This window comes from Muntiacus reevesi, chromosome 5, assembly GCF_963930625.1.
Source record: "Muntiacus reevesi chromosome 5, mMunRee1.1, whole genome shotgun sequence".
NCBI lineage: Eukaryota > Metazoa > Chordata > Mammalia > Artiodactyla > Cervidae > Muntiacus > Muntiacus reevesi.
The window spans coordinates 51,907,935-51,931,705 of NC_089253.1; the positions used below are offsets into that span (position 1 = coordinate 51,907,935).

At 43.4% G+C, this 23,771-nt stretch overlaps 1 protein-coding gene and 1 long non-coding RNA gene across 5 annotated transcripts in view; one reads left to right on the plus strand and one right to left on the minus strand.

Annotated features, from left to right (window-relative positions):
- Positions 1 to 1,937: 1,937 nt before the first annotated feature.
- DSTYK (dual serine/threonine and tyrosine protein kinase) overlaps positions 1,938 to 23,771 on the minus strand; it is a 50,663-nt gene continuing 28,829 nt past the window's right edge. For 2 of the 4 annotated variants that reach the window (XM_065938237.1, XM_065938238.1), the window contains 11 exons: positions 17,466 to 18,135; positions 13,770 to 14,002; positions 13,289 to 13,372; positions 12,454 to 12,630; positions 11,475 to 11,604; positions 10,960 to 11,116; positions 10,412 to 10,544; positions 8,696 to 8,809; positions 6,538 to 6,652; positions 5,048 to 5,182; positions 1,938 to 4,638 (listed from right to left, as the gene is read on the minus strand). In XM_065938237.1, coding sequence (XP_065794309.1) covers positions 4,451 to 4,638; positions 5,048 to 5,182; positions 6,538 to 6,652; positions 8,696 to 8,809; positions 10,412 to 10,544; positions 10,960 to 11,116; positions 11,475 to 11,604; positions 12,454 to 12,630; positions 13,289 to 13,372; positions 13,770 to 14,002; positions 17,466 to 18,135 — 2,136 coding nt within the window. In that variant the 3' untranslated portion in view covers positions 1,938 to 4,450. The remainder of the gene's footprint in view (positions 4,639 to 5,047; positions 5,183 to 6,537; positions 6,653 to 8,695; positions 8,810 to 10,411; positions 10,545 to 10,959; positions 11,117 to 11,474; positions 11,605 to 12,453; positions 12,631 to 13,288; positions 13,373 to 13,769; positions 14,003 to 17,465; positions 18,136 to 23,771) is intronic. The other 2 variants (XM_065938239.1, XM_065938241.1) reach the window with 2 other exon arrangements.
- LOC136169095 (uncharacterized) lies at positions 19,025 to 22,183 on the plus strand. Its single transcript, XR_010663381.1, has 3 exons — positions 19,025 to 19,267; positions 19,982 to 20,159; positions 21,995 to 22,183. It is a non-coding gene; the product is annotated as an uncharacterized lncRNA (long non-coding RNA).

Sequence of the window (23,771 nt, forward strand, 5' to 3'; positions counted from 1 at the left end):
AATTGTGTTCATTTCACATGCTAGTAAATTTATGCTTAAAATCCTTCTAGCTAGGCTTCAGCAGTACGTGAACCAAGAACTTCCAGATGTATAAGCTGGGTTTCGAAGAGGTAGAAGAACCAGAAATAAAATTCCCAACATCTGCTGGATCATGGAAAAAGAAGGGAATTCCCAAAAAGCATCTGCTTCAGCATCACTGACTATGCTAAAGCCTTTGACTGTGTGGATCACAACAAACTGTGGAATATTCAGAGAGATGGGAGTACCAGACCACCTTACCGTCTCCTGAGAAATCTGTTTGCAGTTCAAGAAGCAACAGTTAGAATGAGACATGGTACAACCGACTAGTTAAAAACTGGGAAAGGAGTATGACAAAGCTGTACATTGTCACCTGCTTATGTAACTTATCTGTGCAGCACATCATTCAAAACGCCGGCTGGGTGAGTCACACGCTGGGATCAAGATTGCTGGGAGAAATAACCACCACCTCAGACATGCAGATGGTAACACTCTAATGGCAGAAAGTGAAGAAGAGCTAAAGAGCCTCCTAGTAAGGGTGAAAGAGGGGAGTAAAAAAGCTGGTTTAAAATTGGACATTCAAAAAACTAAGATCATGACATTCAGTTCCATCACTTCCTGGCAAATAGATGGGGAAACAATGGAAACAGTGACAGACTTCATTTTCTTGGGCTACAAAATCACTGCAGATGGTGACTGCAGCCATGAAATTAAAAGACGCTTGCTTCTGGGAAGTAAAGCTGTGACAAACCTAGGCAGTGTATTAAAAAGCAGAGACATCACCTTGCCAATAAAGGTTTGCAGAGTCAAAGCTATGGTTTTTCCAGTAGTCATGTATGAATATAAGAGTTGGACCATAAAGAAGGCTGAGTGCCGAAGCATTGAAGTTTTTGAATTGTGATGCTGGAGAAGACTCTTGAGAGTCCCATGGACAGCAAGCAGAGCAAACAAGTCAATCCTAAAGGAGATCAACCCTGATTGCAAGAAGTGATGCTGAAGCTGAAGCTGTAATACTTTGGCCACCTGATGCGAAAAGCCAACTCGCTGGAAAAGACCCTGATGCTGGGAAAGATTGAAGGAAAAGGCAAAGGGGGGAGCAGAGGGTGAGATAGTTGGATAGCATCACCGACTTGACATGAATTTGAGCAAACTCCAGGAGATAGTGGAGGACAGAGGAGCATTGCATGTTGCAGTTCTTGGGGTTGCAAAGAGTTGGACATCACTTAGTGACTAAACAACAACAAATCACAAGCAGTTACAGCAAAAAGCGAAGCAGCTATGGAGTCTAATGTTGTAATCCAAAACAGAACACACACCTGTCCCTGGGAGAAGGCACGCTCCATGCTGACAGCCCCTGGTCATTACAGATATTGCTGCTCTGCTGGTAGAGGCCTATGATGGTATCCATTAGGCACTGCCAAGAAAGCAAATCTGAAGAGCAGCTTGAGCCTAAAAAGTTCAAATATTCCAAATGCAGATAGGCCCATATTTGTATTCCATGCCGCAAATGTCTCAGAGTGTAATCAAGAGTAGCCAAGCTTGTGCATGAGTTTAGAATGTTGCGAGTTCCTGCTGAAGAGAGGCTGGTGCAAAGGGTGTGAACCCAGAAGAGGCTCTGAAAAGTCAACTGCTCTCTCTGCACTTTCCCCTTCTCCTCTGCTGTCCTACCTCCGCTCCCCGGGCCCACCCTCTGATCACGTCAGGTGCCCAGAGACTGGGGGTGACCCATGCGGAAGAGTGACATGTTTGGTGGTTACGTCAGGTGCCCAGAGACTGGGAGTGACCCGGAAGAGTGACATGTTCGGCCAATCTTTACAACAAACTGAAAGACCTCTAGGAGCCCAGTGGAAATGGAATGGGGAGCATCTAGTAGATATAGCGAGGGAAGGGAAAACAGAAGCCAAATAGAGGTAAACCTAAAATGTTAATGCGATCTTTATTATACAGCACATCTGGTGTGTGTGCATCACAGAAGTACACTCTATAAAACCAAGTCCAGCCATTCAAAATTACACTAAGTGAAGACTTAACCCATAGTTGCATGGCTTAAAAACATACACAGTTAACACTGTCCTGCTGTAAGAATATTATGTATAGAGACGGGGAGCACAGGAAGGGAGAGGGTGTAAGAACTGGAGTTTGTGCCCAAGTAATTTTCTCGTTATTGCACTTTTATTCTACATACTTAGGATATTACACTTTTATTTAACACTGTAATAATAAACATTAGTCCTTTAAAACAAACAAACAAAAACATTACCTAAAGACAAAAGACAACAAGCTATCCAGACTGGTTTCCAATGTCAAGTGTTCACACACAGCCTGTTTTCCATCAGCTCAGCTGGACTGGATGTTAACAAAGCAATAAAGTTAAAAATAAAACACTTTTAAGAACAGTAGTGCTATTTAAAATCCCCAAGGGAGTTTGTCATACAAGTTTCTCAAAGTTACTCGCACCTAACCCACTTAAACATCACACTAGCCCTAACCCACCCCACCCTCATATTTGGAAGGATAAACCCTCTTTTTTTCTTTTAAAGAAAAAGTGGGTTATTTGGTCCAGCAAATCCAAAAATCAAGCTTTGAAAACTCAAAGAAAGCAACTACTCTTTTGGCAGTGGACTCTTGGAGGGTTATTTATCCCACTCTGATGCAGTATGAACTTCCTAACTAGTCAGATGGAATACCACGCATGCCTTCTCTCCAAAGCAAGGCCGGGGGGAGTCTATCCCCCAAAGTGCTACTACAGTCAGCAACCCTTGGCTTCTCAGTGCTAAACAATGAGCCAAAAATAAAGTGTCACTCAGTGCGGGTATCGCTTCGCAGCCCTGCTGCCCAAACCACTTCTCTCACCAGGGAAAAACCTTCTCAATGCCTCTTTGGCAGCTCAAGCAAAAATGCAAAAATTAAAAAAAAATGCAATGGAGAGCTGACAGGTAGGAGCTGAGAGTCACACAGTCCGTGTTTCTATCTGTGGCAGTAATACAGCCTTCCCTTTCACTCTCTTCTTTTAGTGTTAAAAATTAGGAGAAGCTGCTGCCCAGGCTCTGTCCCTTTAAAACTGACCGAGTCACAAATGACTTCTTTGGTCTGAGAAGAACCAGCACAGCCCTCCTTTCCAGAGAAGCGAAAGGCTTTTGCTCAATGAGCCCCTCTCTGCAGAGGACCCAGGGAGCGAGGGCATGTCTAGGGAACTCCACCCCAACGTGCATCCCCCAGTCTGCCCAGACCAACCTTGCTGCCAGCTCCCCTGGCCACAGCAGCTACTCTGCAGCCCCAGGCCCCACTGTGTCTCCTGACTGCTTGGCAGGAAGGCTCCTCAGTCAGTTCTGAAGCAACAGAAGTGACCAGACTTCAAGCGCGTTAAAAGTGGCCAGGTGATCATTTTCAGGCTGAGGTGAATTTCCCTAATTCAGGCGGTAAGAAGGAGGGAACATAGCAAGGGTAATTCTTCTCCCCATCCTTCCTCCTCCCCCAGCCACAATCTCACCTCATCACGTGGGAGCACAGACAACCAAAACTAGGAGGTAAAATCTTCAAGACTTTGGTCTTGTGGAGCCCTCTACAGCCCAAGTCCTTCCAGACTTCTTTGAATATCTAGTGTCTTCCCAAGTAATATACAATACAGTACATTTCATGGCATTCCATCACTTAAATAATGGGTGCCAAGGAACAAAGAACCCAAAATTAGTGGATACTGTTATTAAACAAAAGCAAAGTATACACACATGTTACACATATGTATTCCCGTACTCAGCCTGCTGAGTGTTTAAATAACACTTCCAAATATCTACATCTGAACTTTGGCTGGCCTGGAGACTTTCAGGAATATTTTGCACCTTTTCTTGGAATACTTTTTAAAAAAGGAACTGTAACCACTTATCTCCTTACTAAGCATTAGCCCCTCCCTTGCTTCTTCCTACTCAGGCAAACGATATGGGGCATCTGCTAGGAAACTAATGTCTGAGAAACTAGGCCACAGGGGATAAACTGAAAAGCGCCTCTGGGTAGAGAAAAACCTAACCTCCCATGTGTAAACAGGAGTACGGACTACTAAGGCTTTAAAGAATGTTGGGAATGTGGGCTCCACAATGGAAGCACAGAGTCCTGATTATAGCTGGAGCTAAAAGACAGTCTGGAAAAGGGAACTGTGTACGACTTTTCTTGAAATTTCATACAGAAGAGATTTATACTGATTTTTTTTTGGCTAAAGAAATAGCCTGGGCACAGGGGACTGCCGGATGTGCTTAAATAGCCATCCGACTCTTCACTATCTGGGAGTCATCTCTGCCTGGGAGGGTCTCAAGTTTTCCAGCAAGCATCAGTCCCCTCGGGAGCGCTCTGTAACGAATAAATGTCAAATTCTTCCCATAGCCAAAAGGTGAGGGGAAGGGAAAAAAAAAAAAAGACTGAAAGAGAAAGGTCTCTGCTGTCAAGTAGAATCATCGAGTCCTCTGTTTGGCCTCTCAGAATGTGACTTGCATAGCCGGTCCATGATGCCCTGGAGCATGGGCTGGACAATGCCCAAGAGAGGTCTCTGAGAGGGGTCACCATCCCAACAGGCTTCCATCAGCTGCCAGCACTCCTCATCAAACACAGGAAGGCGTTCTGGACGGGCCCCTAGAGAACGGAGCATCAAAATAAGACCAGAGGCAGCGAGAGGGGACCGACACAACAAAGAGGCATGATCAGCTCCAAGGCCAATTACCCAGCTGGGCTCAGGATGTTAAAGGATGCAAGAGGCTTTGGCTTCAACTGCAGTTATCTAGGTTAGAACTTAATAGTAAGAGTGATGAAAAAGTGGAATATACCAGCATAGGAAGTTGAAGAATTAGACATTTTAAAGAAAAAAAGCCTTTCTGAGAATTCAGAACCATGCTGCCTGGACGGAAAGGTTGGACTTAAACGTCTTTTCTGGATTCCACAGTGGTTTAAATGTGTATGAGGTCCTGCTGTGAAGTGGCCAGAGCGGGGGGTTTTAGCGTGCTCCCGCCAAGGGAGATGGCGAAGCAGGGCTCGTGGTGCTTACCTCTCCGGACGTTGTTCCAGAGATGGTCTTTGCTGGCACACCTCTCAAATGCTTCTGGGAGCTTGACAGAGCCTGAGCAGATATACCAGAAGAGAATGCCAAAAGCGTAGACATCCACGGAATTATCATACTTCCCTGCAGCAAGAAAGGGTGACAAGTAGTGAGCAGGGAGGGAAGCAACAGCATCACACTCACCTGCATCAGTGGAGGCCTTTTCACACTGTTTCTAGAGCCTTTACTATCCATTATCTCTTATAACAACCCTGTTAGAAAGGACACATTTATAATGCCCATTTTACAGTATGAAAAATTATGGCACTGGGAGGGCCAAAGATTAAGAAGAGAACCAAGACTAGAACTTAACAAAGGAGAAGGAAAATAGGCCTTTAATTTTAATGGGACTGTCAAAAAGATGAATCCTGAAAGGTCATGTTAGGGAAATAAAATTGGAAAATACAGGTGGGTAAACAAGTTGGAACCAGAACATTTTTACACATTTTAAACATATTTAAAGTCAGACAGTCTGGATTCGGTGGGGAGAAGGGGTCATTTATGCTTTATAGCAGGAGGTAACATGAAGAAAATATTTTAGAAAGATTACTTTTACAACAGTAGGATGAACTACAGTAGAAACGATCAAAGGACTTTAAATATGAAGTGGCCAAGATCAACTAATAGAAGTGGGAATAGAAATTTTTTAAAGTCAGGGAAAGAAAAATGGTGACTGCCTACTTCTTTTCTATGTGTGTAAAGCTACAGCTGTCCAACTAACTCCTGATCCTTATGTTGCTGTCGCTCAGTCTTGTCTGACCCTTTGCGACCCCATGGACTGTAACACGTCATGCTCCATGCGACTCTCCAGGCAAGAATACCGGAGTGGGTTGCCATGTCCTTCTTCAGGAGATCTCCCCGACCCAGGGAACAAACTGGACTCTTCTGCACTGGGAGGCAGATTCTGCACCACCGGCCACCAGGGGAGCCTGAGCAGCTTCCTACTAGCTATCTGTGTTACACATGGCAGTATATATCTCAGTGCAACTCTCTTAATTCCTTCCATCCTCTCCTTCCCCTGCTGTGTCCACAAGTCCATCCTCTCATCTGAATCTCTATTCCTGCCCTTCAAACAGGTTCATCAGTATCATTTCTCCAGATTCTGTAATACATGTGTTAATATACAATATCTGTTTCTGTATTTCTGACTTCACTCTATCAACACTTTATGATTAAATAATTGGCTGACTATGCCAATTATGGCACTAACAGCCCAGAGAGACAGCCACAAGGTAGCTGGTGACTCCCATTTATAACTGTCTTTCTTGCTCCTTTACCTCTTCACTTTTCTCCCTACTTGTCTTTCATTTCTCCTGTTCTGGTTTCTTCCCCTGTACCAGAACTGCCAGTAGTACTTGAGGGTATTACTTAGTCCAAAGGGTAGCACTTGGTTAAAATACAGAGCTCTGCCCAAACCCACTCCCCACCCTCCAGCTTACCTGTGAAAAGTTCAGGGGCCATATGGATTGGTGTCCCCACAATGCTGCCTGACATCATGGCCTCTGGCTTGCAGAATCCTAAGTCAGTGATCTTGGCACGGTTCTGCTTGTCCAACTGTCAACAAAGCAGGATGCCAGTCACCCTATGCCTCGTCCTGCACACAGCGCTCAACTGCATACCCAAGCTCAGAAGCAGGTACCCACCTCACAGCAGTACTTAATCAGCTTTGCCTCCCGTCTCCCTGTTTCCAGACTCACTCCCGTTACTTCTCCCCAGATTGTAAGCAACCTGATGCCAGGACCGTCTTTTTCATCTTTGTATCTCTAGCATGTAGCATAGCGCTTAGCACGTATCAGGAGCTTAGCAAATGTTGGAAGAATGAATAAATGAAGGACACTAAGGAAAAGTATTTCAGTTCCTGATTATTCTCCTCTGACCACCAGAATCCAGGGCAGAAAGTTGGTAAGAAGGTTGAGCTCCTCTGGTCAGCTGAGGGCTTTTATGACTCCCTCAAGTTTTCTTTCCCAAGGTCCAAGGCAATAAATCAATGTCTCAGAGGAATAAAGAAGCAACTGTATGTATATATAACGGAATATAACTCAGTCATAAAAAAGAATGACATGGATGGACCTAAAGATTATCAAAAGAAGAGAAGTAAGTCAGAGAAAGACAAATATATGACACCACTTCTATGTGGAATCTAAAACATGATACAAATGAACTTATTTACAAAACAGAAGCAGTCTCATAGACATGGAAAACAAACTTACAGCCACCAAAGGGGACAGGGGTGGCAGAGGGATAAATCAGGAGTTTGGCAATGGCAGATACAAATTACTACATATAAAATAGATAATCAACAATGTTTATAGCACAGGGAACTATATTCAGTATCTTGTAATGGCATAAAATTGGTAAGAATATGATAAAAGAATACAGATATGTAGAACTGAATCACCTTGCTATATACCAAAAACTAACACAATGTTATAAATCTTTGTGTAACTGTAACTGTGTTGTGCTTAGTGGTATCCAACTCTTTATGACCTCATGAACTTCAGCCTGCCAGGCTTCTCTGTCCATGGAATTTCCCAGGCAAGAATACTGGAGTGGGTTGCCATTTCCTCCTCCAGGGGATCTTCCCCACCCAGGGATCAAATCCACTTCTGTGTCTCCTGCATAGGCAGGTGGATTCTTTACCAATGAGCCACCAAGGAAACCCCAATAATGGCATTTTAATTATGTGGAAGAATGCCTTTTCCTTAGAAGATACAAGCTGAAGTACTTGGGAGCAAAGTTTTTTTTTTTTTAATTAATTAATTTACCTGCTCCAGGCCTTAGCTTCAGCACTTGGGATCTTCAATCTTTGTTGTGGCTGGATCCTGTTGTACAGGATCTTTAGTTGCAACGTGAGAACTCTTAGTTGCAGTTATGTGAATCTAGTTCCCTGACCAGGGATCAAACCTGGGCCTCCTGCATTGGGAGCACGGAGTCCTGGCCAGGGATCACGAGGGAATTCCCTAGAAGCAGACCTTTATCTGCAACTTACTCTCACATAGTTCAGTAAAAAAGTGTGTGTGCACACGCAGGTGACGAGAGTGAGACAGAAACAAAGAGCGCCTACACCAGGAGAGAGGGAATGAATCTGCATGAGCAGCATGTGGGTCTTTATCACACCGCTTTTTCAGCTTCTCTGTAAGTTTAAATTTTCTAACCAGGGTTAGGAGAAAAAACCTTAAGCAATATAAGCTAGACCTATGACGCAATTCTTCCCTAAGCTGCAAGTCCAAGATACCATCCATCTATTCTGCTGTGAACTGTTCTACTCTCACCCCAGGCTCTTCCTGTGAACAGATTTATTTTATGTGTCCAAGTATTAGTCGCTCAGTCGTGTCTGACTCTTCGAGAGCCTATGGACTGTAGCTAGCCAGGTTCCTCTGTCTGTGGAATTCTCCAGGCAAAAATACTGGAGTGGACAGCCATTCCCTCCTCGAGGGGGTCTTCCCGACCTAGGGCTCGAACGTAGGTCTCCTCCATGGCAGGCAGATTCTTTACTATCTGAGCTGCTAGGGAAGCTCTTATTTATGTGTACTTCCTTCCAAAGGTCACTTACATGCAGAGACAGGGAGTTATCTTGGCGAAACAGCTCTTACTTACCAGCACATTTTTCAGTTTGACATCACGGTGGACAAGCCCCTGGCTGTGCAGGAAACGGATTCCCTCCACGACATCTAGGGCTATCTGCAAACGGGTCTCCAGGGCCAGCCCAGCCTTGGGGAGACAAAAGGGCTTACATGTCAACAAGAGGACAACTCCTCATCCCCACTCGCTTATACCGACTAAGAGTTCCTCTGTGAGGTACTGAGAGGCGCACACTAGGGTACCAGGCAGAGAAGCAGGTGAGAGCCAGGGACGAGGAAGGCAGACAGGAGAGGGAAACAAAGGGAAGGCAAGGAAAGGTAAGCTGTAAGGCCAGAGCACGTCTCCTGCAGGCAGCACTCGGGCAGCTGGATGATCCCCAAAGTGACCAGGAGAGCCACAGCTACACACCTGAAGGCACGAGCTCATCTCTAACCTGAATAAACTCTAGAACTGCCTCAGAGGCTCAGAGTGAGTATTTCTAGGACTCTCAGGCAGATTTACTTCCATTGTTTTGTAGGCCTGGTTAGTCCAGATTTGGTTTTGTGGATTCAAATGCCAAAGTCATTCATGTTACTTGTAGCAAGGTTCCAATTTAGGGTCTTCTGAATTCTGGAGAATGTTATATCACTTATCCAAAAGCCCATATATGGTTCTCTAACCCACTTATGGAAAAGCATCTCAAGGTGCTGAGCCTAACTCCCCTGAAATGAAGAAAGAAAGCCACTTGGAGAGTCCTTTTCTTCATTTTATTGACTTCTCATGGCTCCTGCAAGCATTTCTAAAGATTCTTCTGTCTTACTTCTGAAAGCTTCCATATAAACTGGGAAAAGAGGCACCTGTGAGAAGAAACCTACCAGACACTCTGGGGTTAGCTTTTCTAGCTCCAGTGTAGAAGAGGACAAACAAAAGAAACCTCTCTATTTCCCTCCTGGGGCCTGTTTTAGATGAGAGGAACTCAGCATTCAACTCAGAACACTTTACCTTCGTTCAAAATCTTTTGCTTCTCACTGTCTACAAGAGAATTTGAATTTTATGGAATTCTTAACAGTTTTGGTCTTTTATAATTTGTTCCCAACACTTCTTTGCATATCATTTCCCCTCTTTTCCCCAAATGAACCACCTGCTCCAACACAGTCATAGTGTCTTTCACAAGTCCTGGGCACTATCCTACTTCTTCCCCTGGTATAAGTTCTTCTTTCCAACATCTGCCCAAATTTTACCCACCAGGGTATTATCAAACTCAAATGCCACCTGTTCATGAAATGATCACTGACTACAATTTTTTTTCAAGTCTTGGCCAAAATAAATTTATATATATATATTTTTTCCCAATTATATGTTTTGATATCCTCTTATGTTGCTTAATACAAGGCCTTGTACAAAGTAACCACTAATAACTATTTGCTGACAAAAAAAAAACTGGTTTAATTCACTGAGAACAAAGAAAAAAAAGAAAGAATAGTAGAGTTATAGGAAGCTTTTCTGCTCCTCTGTGGTCTAGATTATTACCACAATAGGTAAAAGTAGTGAATTGCAATATTCTAGATATAAAATGGGCCAAAAAAACAACTTATGAGACATTTTTTAGGGTTTTGAACTGAAGGTAATAGTTTGATTACTCCAAAAACCTCCTATGAGAGCTAGAGGCTCTGAATCAGGAAGAAGGGAGGAAGGCCAGAAAGGAACCCGTGAATCTGGCTGCAACCTGGCCACTCCCCGTTGGCCCCTCACCTTCAGCCCTGTGTAGAGGTCCCGGTGCAGCCGCTCCATGATGAGCAGCACGGCGATGCTGGAGCCACCGCCATAGCTGTAGTCGATGACAGAACCGTGCAGATCCACCAAGCGCTCATGCTTTGGCAGAGACCTGGTGAGGAGCAGAGAGGACTGGCTAGAGCATCTTGGTGCTATCCTCGAGTACCATGTCACCATGGGGGACCATGCTTAGTCCAGGCCCAGAGTAATGGCCCTCAGGACAGAGAGTGCCAAGAGAATGGCCTCTCTAACAAGGACAAAGAATTATGGAATCTGAAAGGGGACAGGCCTTGAGGACTAAGGAAGAAAGGCAAATATAAGGATGTGTCTGAGAATTAGGATGGGGGGAAAGGGCAGGGAAAGGAGTAAAGGCCTTGAAGAGACTGAAATACTGGTCTACAGCATTGTGAGACATGGAATGGAGGGTCAGGGCATACTGTATCTCTCGGTACAAAATTTATACGAGGTTTCTAGGTTCCTCTCTAGAAGAACTGCTCCCCACAGAGATGACTGAGAGCAGAACCTACCTCATGTAGTGGAACTCCAAAGCCAGGTCATTCCAGTGCTTCTCATCTGGGGGGACAACTGACTTGAGGGCACAAGGGAAGTGCCCCCCCCAGTTGTCACACAGGTACACCACGCCGTACTGGCCCCGGCCCAGCTCCTGCCCCAGTTTAGGTTTACCTGTAAGGGACAGAGACAGAGATAAGGCAGGAAGGATGTGAACGTGCTGGGCAACCGACTCAAGATTCTCAGATGCAGACCTTCGTAGAAGCAGGAAGTCATAACTATGCCAGGGAAAGAAATGTGGATGTTTTGTAAACCAATAGTAACCTAACTGCTTTAATTTAAATAAACTTTGGTTGTGTTATTTGAACTATATAAACAGCAGGACCAAGCAGACTTCATCAGAAAATAAAAAATAGTAGATGTTTAGACAGCTTTGCAAGCTTTAGACAGTGGGATTCTCTGAGATTGGACATGAGGATGTTAGGTATCCAGAAGCCTCCTCCAATTTACTAGGGAAAAAGTAAGGACTCACGATGCAGTAAGACATCCTGTAAAGAACGGCTTTCCAGCGAAAGGCGTGCCAGGCGGGGAGCATGATCTTTCCGAACCTTCAGCCATAGATCTTCAGTTTTCTCCAACCGGCCTGAGTGGCCAGCTTCCAGCTGGGACAGAAAAAGAAGAAAGAAATATGGCTTATCAGGTCCCCAGCTTTGGCTTTCTCACCTATTATAGGGATAATATCTACCTCATGAGGGTAACTGTGAGAATTAAGTAAGATGCATGTAACGCAACTCAGGGGTTGGCAGGTAGTGAGCACTCATTAAGCAGTAATTTTTTCCTCCTGGATGTATAATCACATCTACCCACCCTGCCCTCCACAAACATGTACACACACGCACCTGCACACACCCACACCCTCCCCAAAAGGCACAAGCAAATGTCACATAATTGCAAACTACTGTGAAAGTTGGGGGCTTCCCGGGTGGCTCAGATGGTAAAGAGACTGCCTGTGGTGCAGGAGACCTGGGTTCTATCCTTGGGTTGGGAAGATCCTCTGAGGGAGAGCATGGCAACCCACTCCAGTATTCTTGCCTGGAGAATCCCCTTGCCTGAGAATCCCCTGCAGTCCATGGGGCTGCAAAGAGTGGGACATGACTGAGTGACCAAGCACACACATGGAAGCTGGAATGCCATTCCCTTTTTGTCATTCATTCCTAAAATACTGTATAAACTCATGTAAAATTCCTACCCTTTGCTTTTCACGCCTCACTCAGTGAAGCGAGGAGAAATTAACTGAGTTTTCTCCATTCTCTCTAGAGTTAGAAAAACATCCACACAAAACATTTATTGATGAAACACCCTGTAACTTAGTATTATCCTCTAACACAATAGAAAGAAAATATACTGATGATTTTTAAACAATTATATAGAGGGCAGTAGATAAAGCACTCCACAGCAGATGAGGCTCCTCTCTGCTTGATCAAGTTGTATCTCCTTTCCTACAGACTCACCTGCCGCAAGGAAGCTGCAAAGGCCTCGTGAGAACTGTTGAGCCGAGTCCTGAACTGGCTGCAAATGCTTTTGGCCAGCTTGGAGGCACTGAGGCTCTCGATGGCTTCCTGGGCCACCTTCCTCTTCCACTCCAGTGTGATGGCAGGTGGGCTCACCCAAGTGATGCGCTGGATGATCTGTCAGGACAGGGGTAGTGAGAACACTGAGGAGGGGAGACAGGAACCACTAGGAAGCACCCCTTCCTCGCTGGATTACCCACTCAGCAGGCCAGGATCTTAAGACCAGAGCTGTATGAGGTCCAACAGTCCTCTCTAATTTCACCTACCTCAAAATTGGGGCTCAGTCCAATGGAAAGCATCAAAGAACAGTAGGCTTGGAATGCATGTTCACAAATCCTCAATACATTACAAACAGTACTGGGGGTGCCTGATAAATCCCTTTCTAAAGTCAGCAAATAATTCAATATAAGAACCAGACTGAATACCAGAAAATAAATCATACTCATGGTCTTTGGGAACAAAGCCTGGTTCTGAGAAAACACTTAGGTTGGGGAAAAGAAACATGAAAAAGCTAGACAAGTAAGAGTTTCATGGCTCCATAAAATATCATTTAGGTACATCACTTTTAAGAGTTAAAGGGGACAGTTAATAATTATTTCAGAACAGGCATAAATCAGAACTTTCCCAGGCAGGAAAATCAGGACCAACGGCCACCTATACTGACAGATATCAGTTTGTCTAGGATAGATATCCTAGACATTAGTTCCTGTTGGAGAGACCAAGATTCACTTGAGCCAATTAGGGGCTGAAAAATGTTTCCCTAAAAAACCTCTACCTGTTTGATTTGCTCCCACAGCATCCTTGTAACTGAGGACCCTGAGTGAAATGTGACTTCAACATGATAGGCAGCATTTAAGATCTGAAAAAGAATACACAATAAGAAAGTCAATATGCCCTGAGTAAAGTGGATAATTAAAAATGCAATAAATGATATTTATTTCAAGAACATGGTCCAGTTTCAAGGGTCCCAAATCTACCCCTCCACATATGTGCAGAGTCAAGGCACGGTGGTACCCTGTTTTGTGACCAGTGGGACCTGTCTGATTCATCTCCATCGTCTTGCTCACTGGCTGGACTGCACCCTGACAGTTCACAAGCACCTCCACAGACAGTGGTCGTGAGACAGGAGAACAAAATTCAAACTGCACTGGCGTGAAGACTGAAAGGGAGATTCTTGGCTAACTTGAAGCTGGGCTCGTGGGTGGATTCTGTTTCCTGTGTTATCTGTGGCCAGCTCTTAACTACCCTCTGAGTACCTGTTTGAGATAATTACTGGTGATGTGAACCGAGACATCCTGAGACTTCTCCAGGCTCTGCAGACACCGTTCCAGGGTTCCAACAAAGCTCTCACGTAGGTAATCCACGGAGCTGATCAACTTGTTAGCCACTGCTTGATTAAGCCGGGAAATGATGAGCTCCTGGATCTGTCGGATGCAGCATTTGATCTCTCTGGTGCCCACTGGCTCTCCATTCTCAGGGACAATGACATCTATGGAGGCACAGTAAAAAAATAATTCATTGTGAGGGGAACGGGCAGGTACACTGAATACTCTTGGACCCAAGGAGCTAGCATGCTGATTGCTACAAAACAAACATGGCTGACAAATTGGACTCTCAGCATGAGGGGTCATGCAATCCTCAACCATTTAAGGCATCTAAGAATCCTGAAGGAGCACCTATGTACAGAATGAACCTATTGATTCTGTCAGCTCTTACATCACATTTACAGAAGGAGAGGAACAACATTTATTGAGTGCAGACTATGTGAAATGCACAGTATGTATTTTACATATCTAATCTAATTTAACCCTAACAACAACGTCAGAAGGGTATTACTGGTTATATTTGATACATCAGGAAAAAGCCTCAAAAAGAGAATAAACTGGGCACTGGGAGAGGATGGTAGAGTTAGGGAATAGTATACCTAGCATTTGAATGCAAAGCTCATGAATTCCAAAGCCTCTAATCTTTGTAATATTTCACACTTCCCAGCATATTAATGAGAAAAATCCAAGAGTCAAGAATTCAATTCTAATCAATTATTGGAGAAATGAAAAGTAAAACTGGAACACTGTCATTGCTTCAAGGATACACAATGTGTATCTTTGCATTGGAAGTGCAGAGTCTGAACCTCTGGATGGCCAGGGAAGTCCTTATGCTGAGGTTTTGAAGCTGGTTCCCAGGAAGATGGTAACATCAATAACAGGGAACAGATAAAGAAGCAGTAAAGTGTGGAAATTATGAGTATTAGCTCAGGAATCAGACTGTTTAGATTCAAATTCTGCCTCTACTACTTAGTATCTGTGTGATCTTGAGCAAATCACTGAAGCTATCTGAGCCTTAATTCCCTCGTCTAGAAAATGGCAATAAGCAGAACCCACCTATAGAGGCTGTTCTACTATGTTAAGAACTATGGATGGAAGTTCATGACATTGTACAGGAGGCAGTGATCAAGACCAGCCCCAAGAAAAAGAAATGCAAAAAGGCAAAATGGTTGTCTGAGGAGGCCTTACAAATAGCTGAGCAAAGAAGAGAAGCAAAAGGCCAAGGAGAAAAGCAAAGATATATCCATCTGAATGCAGAGTTCCAAAAACAGCAAGGAGAGATAAGAACACCTTCCTCAGTGATCAACAAAAGGAAATGAGGAAAACAACAGAATGGGAAAGACTAGAGATCTCTTCAAGAAAATCAGAGCTACCAATGGAAACTTTCATACAAAGATGGGCACAATAAAGGACAGAAATGGTATAGACCTAACAGAAGCAGAAGATAATAAGAAGAGGTGGCAAGAATACACAGAAGAACTATTCAAAAAAGATCTTCATGACCCAAATAACCATAATGGTGTGATCACTCACCTAGAGCCAGGCATCCTGGAGTGCAAACTCAAGTGGGTCTCAGGAAGCATCACTACGAACAAAGCTAGTGGAGGTAACGGAATTCCAGCTGAGCTATTTCAAGTCGCAAAAGACGGTGCTGTTAAAGTGCTGCACTCAATATGCCAGCAAATTTGGAAAACTCAGCAGTGGCCACAGGACTGGAAGAGGTCAATTTTCATTCCAATCCCAAAGAAAGGCAATACCAAAGAATGTTCAAACTACTGTACAATTGCACTCATCCCACACTCTAGCAAAGCAATGCTCAAAATTCTCCAAGCCAGGCTTCAACAGTACATGAATTGAGAACTTCCAGATGTTCAAGCTGGATTTAGAAAAGGCAGAGGAACCAGAGATCAAATTGCCAACATCCGCTGGATCACAGAAAAAGCAAGAGAGTTCCAGAAAAACATCTACTTCTGCTTTATTGATTATGCCAAAGCCTTTGACTGTGTGGATCACAACAAACTGTGGAAAACTCTTAAAGAGATGGGAATACCAGACCACCTTACCTGCCTCCTGAGAAATCTGTATGCAGGTCAAGAAGCAACAGTTAGAACCGGACATGGAACAATGGACTGGTTTCAAATTGGGAAAGGAGTACGTCAAGGCTGTATACTGTCACCCTATTTATTTAACTTATATGCAGGGTACATCATAAGAAATACCAGGCTGGATGAAGCACAGCTGGAATCAAGATTGCCGGGAGAAATATCAATAACCTCAGATATGCAGATGACATCACCCTTATGACAGAAAGTGAAGAGGAACTAAAGAGCCTCTTGATGGAAGTGAAAGAGGAGAGTGAAAAAGCTGGCTTAAAACTAAACATGCAAAAAACTAAGATCATGACATCCGGTCCCATCACTTCATGGCAAATAGATGGGGAAACAATGGAAACAGTGACAGACTTCATTTTCTTGGGCTCCAAAATCACTGCAGATGGTGACTGGAGCCATGAAATTAAAAGATGCTTGCTCCTTGGAAAAAAAGCCATGACCTATCTAGACAGCATATTAAAAAGCAGAGATATTACTTTGTCGGCAAAGGTCCGTCTACTTAAGAGCTATGGTTTTTTCAGTAATCATGTATGGATGTGAGAGTTGGACTATAAAGAAAGCTTAACATCAAAGAATTGATGCTTTTCAACTGTGGTGTTGGAGAAGATTCTTGAGAATCCCTTGGACTGCAAGGAGATCCAACCAATCAATCCTAAAGGAAATCAGTCCTGAATATTCATTGGAAGGACTGATGCTGAACGTCCAATATTTTGACCACTTGATGTGAAGAGCTGACTCACTGGAAAAGACCCTGATGCTAGGAAAGACTGAAGGCGGGAGGAGAAGGGGACGACAGAGGATGAGATGGTTGGATGGCATCACTGACTCAACAGACATGAGTTTGAGAAAGCTCTGGGAGTTGGTGCTGGACAGGGAGGCCTGGTGTGCTGTAGTCCATGGGGTCAAAAAGAGTTGGACATGACTGAGCGACTGAACTGAATTGAGAGCTAATGTTCACGCAGGAGTCACTATACAAAGTCAGTAGCACCCAGACCTCAGACACCAAAAGATCTGACTAAGCATTTGGCCCAATTTTCTTAACAGTCATTCATGAAAGACAGGAATGCCAGGAAAGCTAAAACTGCTACTTTGGGAAATCCTTCTGAGTTACGTCTCAAGAGCACCCTGAAAAGAAAATGAGACCATGAGACACAAAAAAGAACCAACAAAGCAGCATGGGCCATGACAAAGGAGTCAGGACTAAAGCACGACTCAGTGACATTCTCAAGCAGCTCTCCTCCAGTCTTAAAAAGGCAAGGGGATACAAATAGGCACCCGAGACTAAAGAGCAGTAGTGGGATGAATTTATCAAACAGGAAGGAATGTTGGCAGACTTTTCCAAGACCTCTCAGAACAAGAGAGGCCAACTTCGCTCAGTGATTTCAGGTAGGCTGCTGCTAATAAGCCCCATCAGGGTAGGTTCCTTCGGGCTTCAGCACTGATGTACTCCATGCCAGCTGGAAAGGGTTCGAGGATGCCCTAGTTCCTGCACCCTACCAGGCTCTCTAGGACCCACCTTTGAACTCCATGTTGGCGGCATCATCCAGAAGTTCCTCCTTCATGGCGTTAAGAGTCTCAACAATCATGTCCTTCATTTCCTCTTGCTTCCGGTTGGCAATATTCATCAGTGATTCATACAGCTCATTCTCCTTTTTTCGAGTGTATTCCAGGCGTTTGGGTGTGATCTGCAGGTCCCGCTGCATGTCAAAGGCCTGGTTAATGAAGATGTCGAGGCAGCGGCAGTGCACCAGGTTCAGGGCCTTGGCTGCATCCACCAGGCGGGCCTGCAGCACCTGGTGAGAAAACGTGTTCAGGTGTCTCAGCTTCCCACCGTGCTCCACCAGCATGCTCTGGGCTTTGGTGTCCTGGCCGGGGGCCACACAGTTACAGCGGCTGCTGCTCAGATAGCCCAGGTCAGTCAGCTGGCGGTGAAGTGGTGATCTTTCGCTCTCCATCCTTTCAGTGGAGGAGTCAGTTATCTCCGAGCCCGGCTTCGGCACTTTGAAAAAGAATATGGGAAAGGAGAAATACTTTCGGATTTCCTGAAGCTCTTGCTCATCCCTCTCAGAGAGTTCATCTTTGTGGAGTGCATAGGTTATCACAGGCAAGAAATCATTCACCAAGTCACCCAGAACATCCACTGTGGGCCGGAGGCCTTGGCATGGTGCTACCACAATGTCCACTTCCTGGAAGGGGAAGGGGGTCATATCAGCACTTCAGGGTCAGAACCAGTCCTTGCCTCCCCAGAGTCCCACATTGAGACCAAAATGCAGATCTATGATGGGGCAGCTGGGCTTCAGTATATGCCCCAATCACTTGTCCCCCTCCTTCCTCAGTTACCAACACTCCCTGGTGCCACCTAAGCAGGCAGGCACTCATCGAGAGAGAGTGAAAAAACAAGTAAGTAGAAAGGATGGCAGTCCTTTCAGCCATTTTAGATGAAAAAAGAACCTGGAGTCCCTTTTGTTGCTTTGGAAACTCCCGCTGATTCCCTCTGATGAAGAAAGAACTCTTAGACTGAGAGTGGATCTGCCTGGAACATTCCTCCCCCTCTTTCTAACCTGACTCATCCTCAACTTTCTAACTCCCATGCATCCTTTAAATCTCAGTGTGTACACTATGTCATACCCTTCTGGAGTCTTTCCTAATAGGAAATCCCTATTAGGGGAGCACTTGCTACTTCTCCTTCTCTTAATGGTCAACATACTTATATACTTATAATTTATTTATTTAAAAACATTTTTTTTTTCCAATTAGCTTATAAACTCTTTTGAGAGAGGGAAAATATCTATTTTCATGTCTTTCATGAACATGTCTTTTTCACTCCTGTAACTCCAGTGCCTGGTATAGAGTAAGTCCTTAACACTGCTGAATCAATCAATCAAGCAGCAAACTAAAGGTTAGATCTGTCAAACATTATCATTCTATCATAAGAGTTGGCAAGCATCCCAAGGTCTCAGGAATACCTTTATGCTCATGATCACTTGGTCTGGCAGAGACTAAGGTCTGCCTATCCAATATTTAACCTCTGCATCAATGGGAAGGCAATGTCTTTTATAGACGGGGCGGCCAATAGTAAGCAGGACAACAAAAAGCTCTTCAAAGGGTTGACTCTGCTAGCAAGTACACCCTGTGGCTCTGCCCTTCTTGCCTGAAGCACAGATGTGACAGACAGACAGACTGGTCATCCCACAGCCCTTGGGCAGTCCTGAGAGAAGGCAGACCTGAGGATGAGGAAGCAAAAAGAAATGGGAATTTGGATCTCTGATGACTATAGAGCTGCCACACCAGCTCTCAACTGCCTAGCTTTGGACGTATGTAAGGGAAAAATATATTAACCTCTGTCTTGCTTAAGCAAACTCTTATTTTTCTGATTGTTACCTATGTTTGAACCCAATCATCACTGATACACCCAACTCCTAAACAGATCATTTCCCTAGTTAGTAGTTTCTGCTTATCATTCTACTTCTTCACTAAGGATCTCGACTCACTTAAGAGCATACATTTCCATCCATATGGGAATATGGAGGGAAATAAATTTTGCTCCTCAAAATCTCTGAAATTGCCTACTTTGCCTGGCGCTCCAGACCTAAGTATTTATCTGGAGACTCATACCTATATTCTCATTGCAGGCACACCAACTCTGAAGTCTGCAGACTCAAAGTCAATCCTTTGCAGAATTCTAAAATGTTTTAAAGAGTTTTCCTTTTTGATCTCCTTCTCCAGACAATGGAGAAAGGGCTGGGAAATGCCAGCTTATTCTTTCTTGTACTGTGTGTAAGTGTGTGTGTGTGTGTGTGTGTTTGTGTGTGTACTAAAGAACAGAGAGTGAGAGACAGCGAGCTCTTATTTCCACCAAAGCACAAAGGTCTCACCTTCTTCCTCAACAAAGAATTCATAAATTTTATTCTCAGGTAGGCCAGAGAACGTTCATTTGGCTGGCCATTTTGAACTCTCTAAAACTAAAAGTGCTTTTAGGATCTCATCATTTGTAATTTGAGCAAACACTGCATAAATCTACTTGCTTTCTAGCCAAGCCTAGGCCAAGAAGAAATCTGCTATTCACCTGTACCTCAAACTGCATGGAATGTTTTCTGATTGGAAGACTAATCTGACACTCACTCTGCTATTCAAAACAAGCCCCCTTTCAATACCCTGAGTCACAATGCTGGAGTATGAATCATTTCATGAGGCATATTCAAAAAATGGGGTAAGTAAGAACATTCAAGATTTAAAGCAGAGCATGCAATTGCCTAAATGCCAATATTCTAATTACATATAGTAATTATAGACTAGAGAGAATTTCAAGAAATGAAAAGTTATAACAAGATAATTATGGGTGACAGTGGCTTTTAAAATATTTTTTAAATGGCTTTTGTCTTAAATATATCTTTTTAAAGATATAAATCAATCAAACTTAATATAGAAATATTTAAAGAAAAAAGTCTAAATATTCAAACCAAAGTAAGTATTGTTAAGAAAGTTTTCGGGAAGAATTTTCCTGCTTGTTTATTTGATGTATTTTCTTAAAATTTTAAAGCAAATTTCCAGGTTTTTCTCAAAGGACCATTTTATGTGTGCAACAGAACTGTCGGCCAAAGCTGCCAAGTCCACTTGTAGAACCAATATCCTTTGTAAAGGACAGCTGACTTTATTTGCTCACAAATGCAAATTTATTTTTTTTAAAAAAAGGATTCAGAGGATAGAGAAGATATATACACATATACACACACACACACATATACACCTATACATCACTGGTGGTTCAGACGGTAAAAAAATCTGTGTTATGCATGAGGACCTGGGTTTGATCCATGGGACTGGAAGATACCCCAGAGAAGGGAATGGCTACCCACTTCAGTATTCTTGCCCGGAGAATTACATGGACAGAGGAACCTGGTGGGCTACAGTTTATGGGGTCACAAAGAGTTGGATGACTGAGCAACTAACACTTTCACTATATAATACACACACACACACACACACACAGTGGAATACTACTCAGCCATAAAAAGAATGAAATTTGGCCATTTAGAGCAACATGGATATACTTGGAGGGCATTGTGCTAAGTGAAACAGACACAGAAAGACAAGTACTGTATGATATCACTTACATGTGGCATCTAAGAAATAAAACAAGCTAGTGATTATAACAAAAAGAAACAGACACACAGATACAGAGGAAAAACTAGTGGTCACCAGTGCAGACAAGGAAGGAGAGATGGGAGAGCTTGGGGTAGGGGATTATGAGGTACAAACTTCTGTGTATAAAATAAATAAGCTTCAGGGAATATAGCCCATATTTTATAACTATAAATAGAATATAACCTTTAAAAATTGTGAACCAGTATGTTTTATACCTGTAACTTATATAATACATCAGCTATACATCAAGTTTCAAAAATTCCCCTAAAATGAACTCTGATGGTAGATACTGCCTGGTGCACTGGCACCTAGAAAGAAGGTATCTAGTCCTAAATGTATCTTGTACAAACAAAAATGGATAGAAAACAATTCCACGCTCTCTCTTCTCCATTCCCCAGTTAATTAATTTGTGTAGTCGGTCTCATTGTTCTGACTATCTTGACTGTTGGAAGACAGGCAAAAAAAGCTGCTGGCTGAGACCCCAGTAGCAGTACAAACTAGACTGGAATGTGATACGTGATTCTGCAATACTCACAGCAAAGGGATGACTCATGCCTGACGGTTATAAACAAAAAGGGAAGCCGCACTGTCTCCTGGAGACAGGGAGTGAAAAAAAATTCACAGAGAGGATGAGCCCTGTTCTTGGCCCATATGTTATGGCCACCTGAGAGGGAAGACTGACCTCAGACTATTTCATGGAAGGCTGTACTCCTTCCTGGCACTTAGAACAGTGTTTGCACTTACTGAGCATTCAATAAATAAATGTGCAATTACTGGATGAATAAATGATGCCTATACTATTTGCTCAAAACCATTTTCAATCATCATATGTAAAACTGTCTATTTTTTAACCCATATCTCACACATTTATCTGGAACTGCTGTTTGCATCTACTCCAAGAATGAAGCAGTGAGGAAGCATTTTGCTCTGAAATCAGTCAAAGAAGAAGAATCCAGAGAATCAGAAGAGTATGCCATAACCCCCATTTTGAGTCACAGAAAATTCCTAAAGAGGTATCTCTTTTACACTGTATCTGCACAAATCCGTGGAATCTACAGAAGCTGATGTGTTACCATCAATTCTCTAGGCAAGATTAAGAGAATGTAATAAAAAAGCAGACTGCTGCTCTGCAAAAACCAGAATTTTCCTCTTTCGTTGTTTCTTTTTGTAATATAAAATGACACTATCTCAAGTGCCAAGAAGAAATGGTTCTCTCACTGAAGCCTGACCACTTCCTAAGAATACTGGCTCTGATTGGTGAGGACTTTTACTCTATGGCTCACAGCACATTACACCCTCAGCGACAGCTAAGGATGGTCGTCTTAACCAACAGTTCAAACTGAAGACAATCACACACTCAGATAGGTCATGAATGTCTTTGTTTTGTCTACAGTTCTGCAACCTCATTCCATCACATAGAAAAGAAGCACATAACTATATGGTCTTACCCTTTGCTCAACAATGGACACATCCTGGACTCCAATCCCTGTCTCCATATTCTACCGACCATCACCATCAATTCTCCTCCCATGCCCACTCTCACAGAACAATGGGAGGTTTTCCCCATTTTACACAGGGTTGATTCTTCCTCATTTGTGTACAGTTCTCTGAAATCACTATCACTCTTAAATGTCAATTATACAGTAAGGCAAATACATCCCTCCATAGTGTTGCAGAGTCAGATACCACTGAGCACACACAGTCCGCGCATGCTCCCTCTTCCTGTTACACTGTAGAAAATATCTTGACTCTTGATTTGAGCACTCTCCAGTGTGGAGCTGTGACTGAGCTGCTTTCTAGAATATAACAGGCCACAAGCAGCTGTGCCAACCCAGGGCTTCACCCCAGCAGTCAGCATAAAATGGACACTAGCTCATCTCCCTAGCCAGTAAAAGTAGGGAGTGGTAACTCACAGACCAGAACAAGACTTGAGAAAAACCATAATCCCAACCAAAGCCCTCAACTAGCCACAGAAAGCATGAGACCATTATGCTAAAAGCGGAAGTGTGTTACGATCCCAAACATATCAAAGCAAAGGCTTTAGATCTGCATCTCAGCTCACAAGCATGAAGCCCTTAAGGATCAAAACTATCTGATTTCATATTGTGATGAATCAGATAACACACAAGTTGACAAGAAGCTACTGAATAGCCTCCATGCATTCTACTGTGTGGATATTCAAACATCCAGGTACCCACAGATACAAAATTAGGAATGTGAATTCTCTCACCATTTACTAGACTCATCAAGAAAGACAACAGAAGAATGGAGAAGAAAGAAAGAAATGTTCTGAAGAAAGTTAAAGGTTACCTTCTAACTTTATAACTTTAACTTCTTTATTTTTTTTTACCTTTATAACATCTCTCTCTTCTTTCATTTTATTACAAAAGTACTTCATAATAATTATGAAGAACTCTGCTTCCAAACGGAGCAGAATAATAAGTCTAAGTAAGCAGGAACCAGAAGGACTTAAGTTTCACAATGGAAGGAGTTCCAGTATGGATGGCTGTCAGGGAACGGATGGGTGGCTGAGAGAGGAGGAAATCCTCTTTTCAAAGACACTGATTAATTCATTCAAAGGGAGGCTTACTAAGGGCCAGACACTGTGCTAGATGCTTTACACCTAGTCTTTCATTTAAGCCTCACAGCAGCCCTAAAACACACAGATTACTACTTC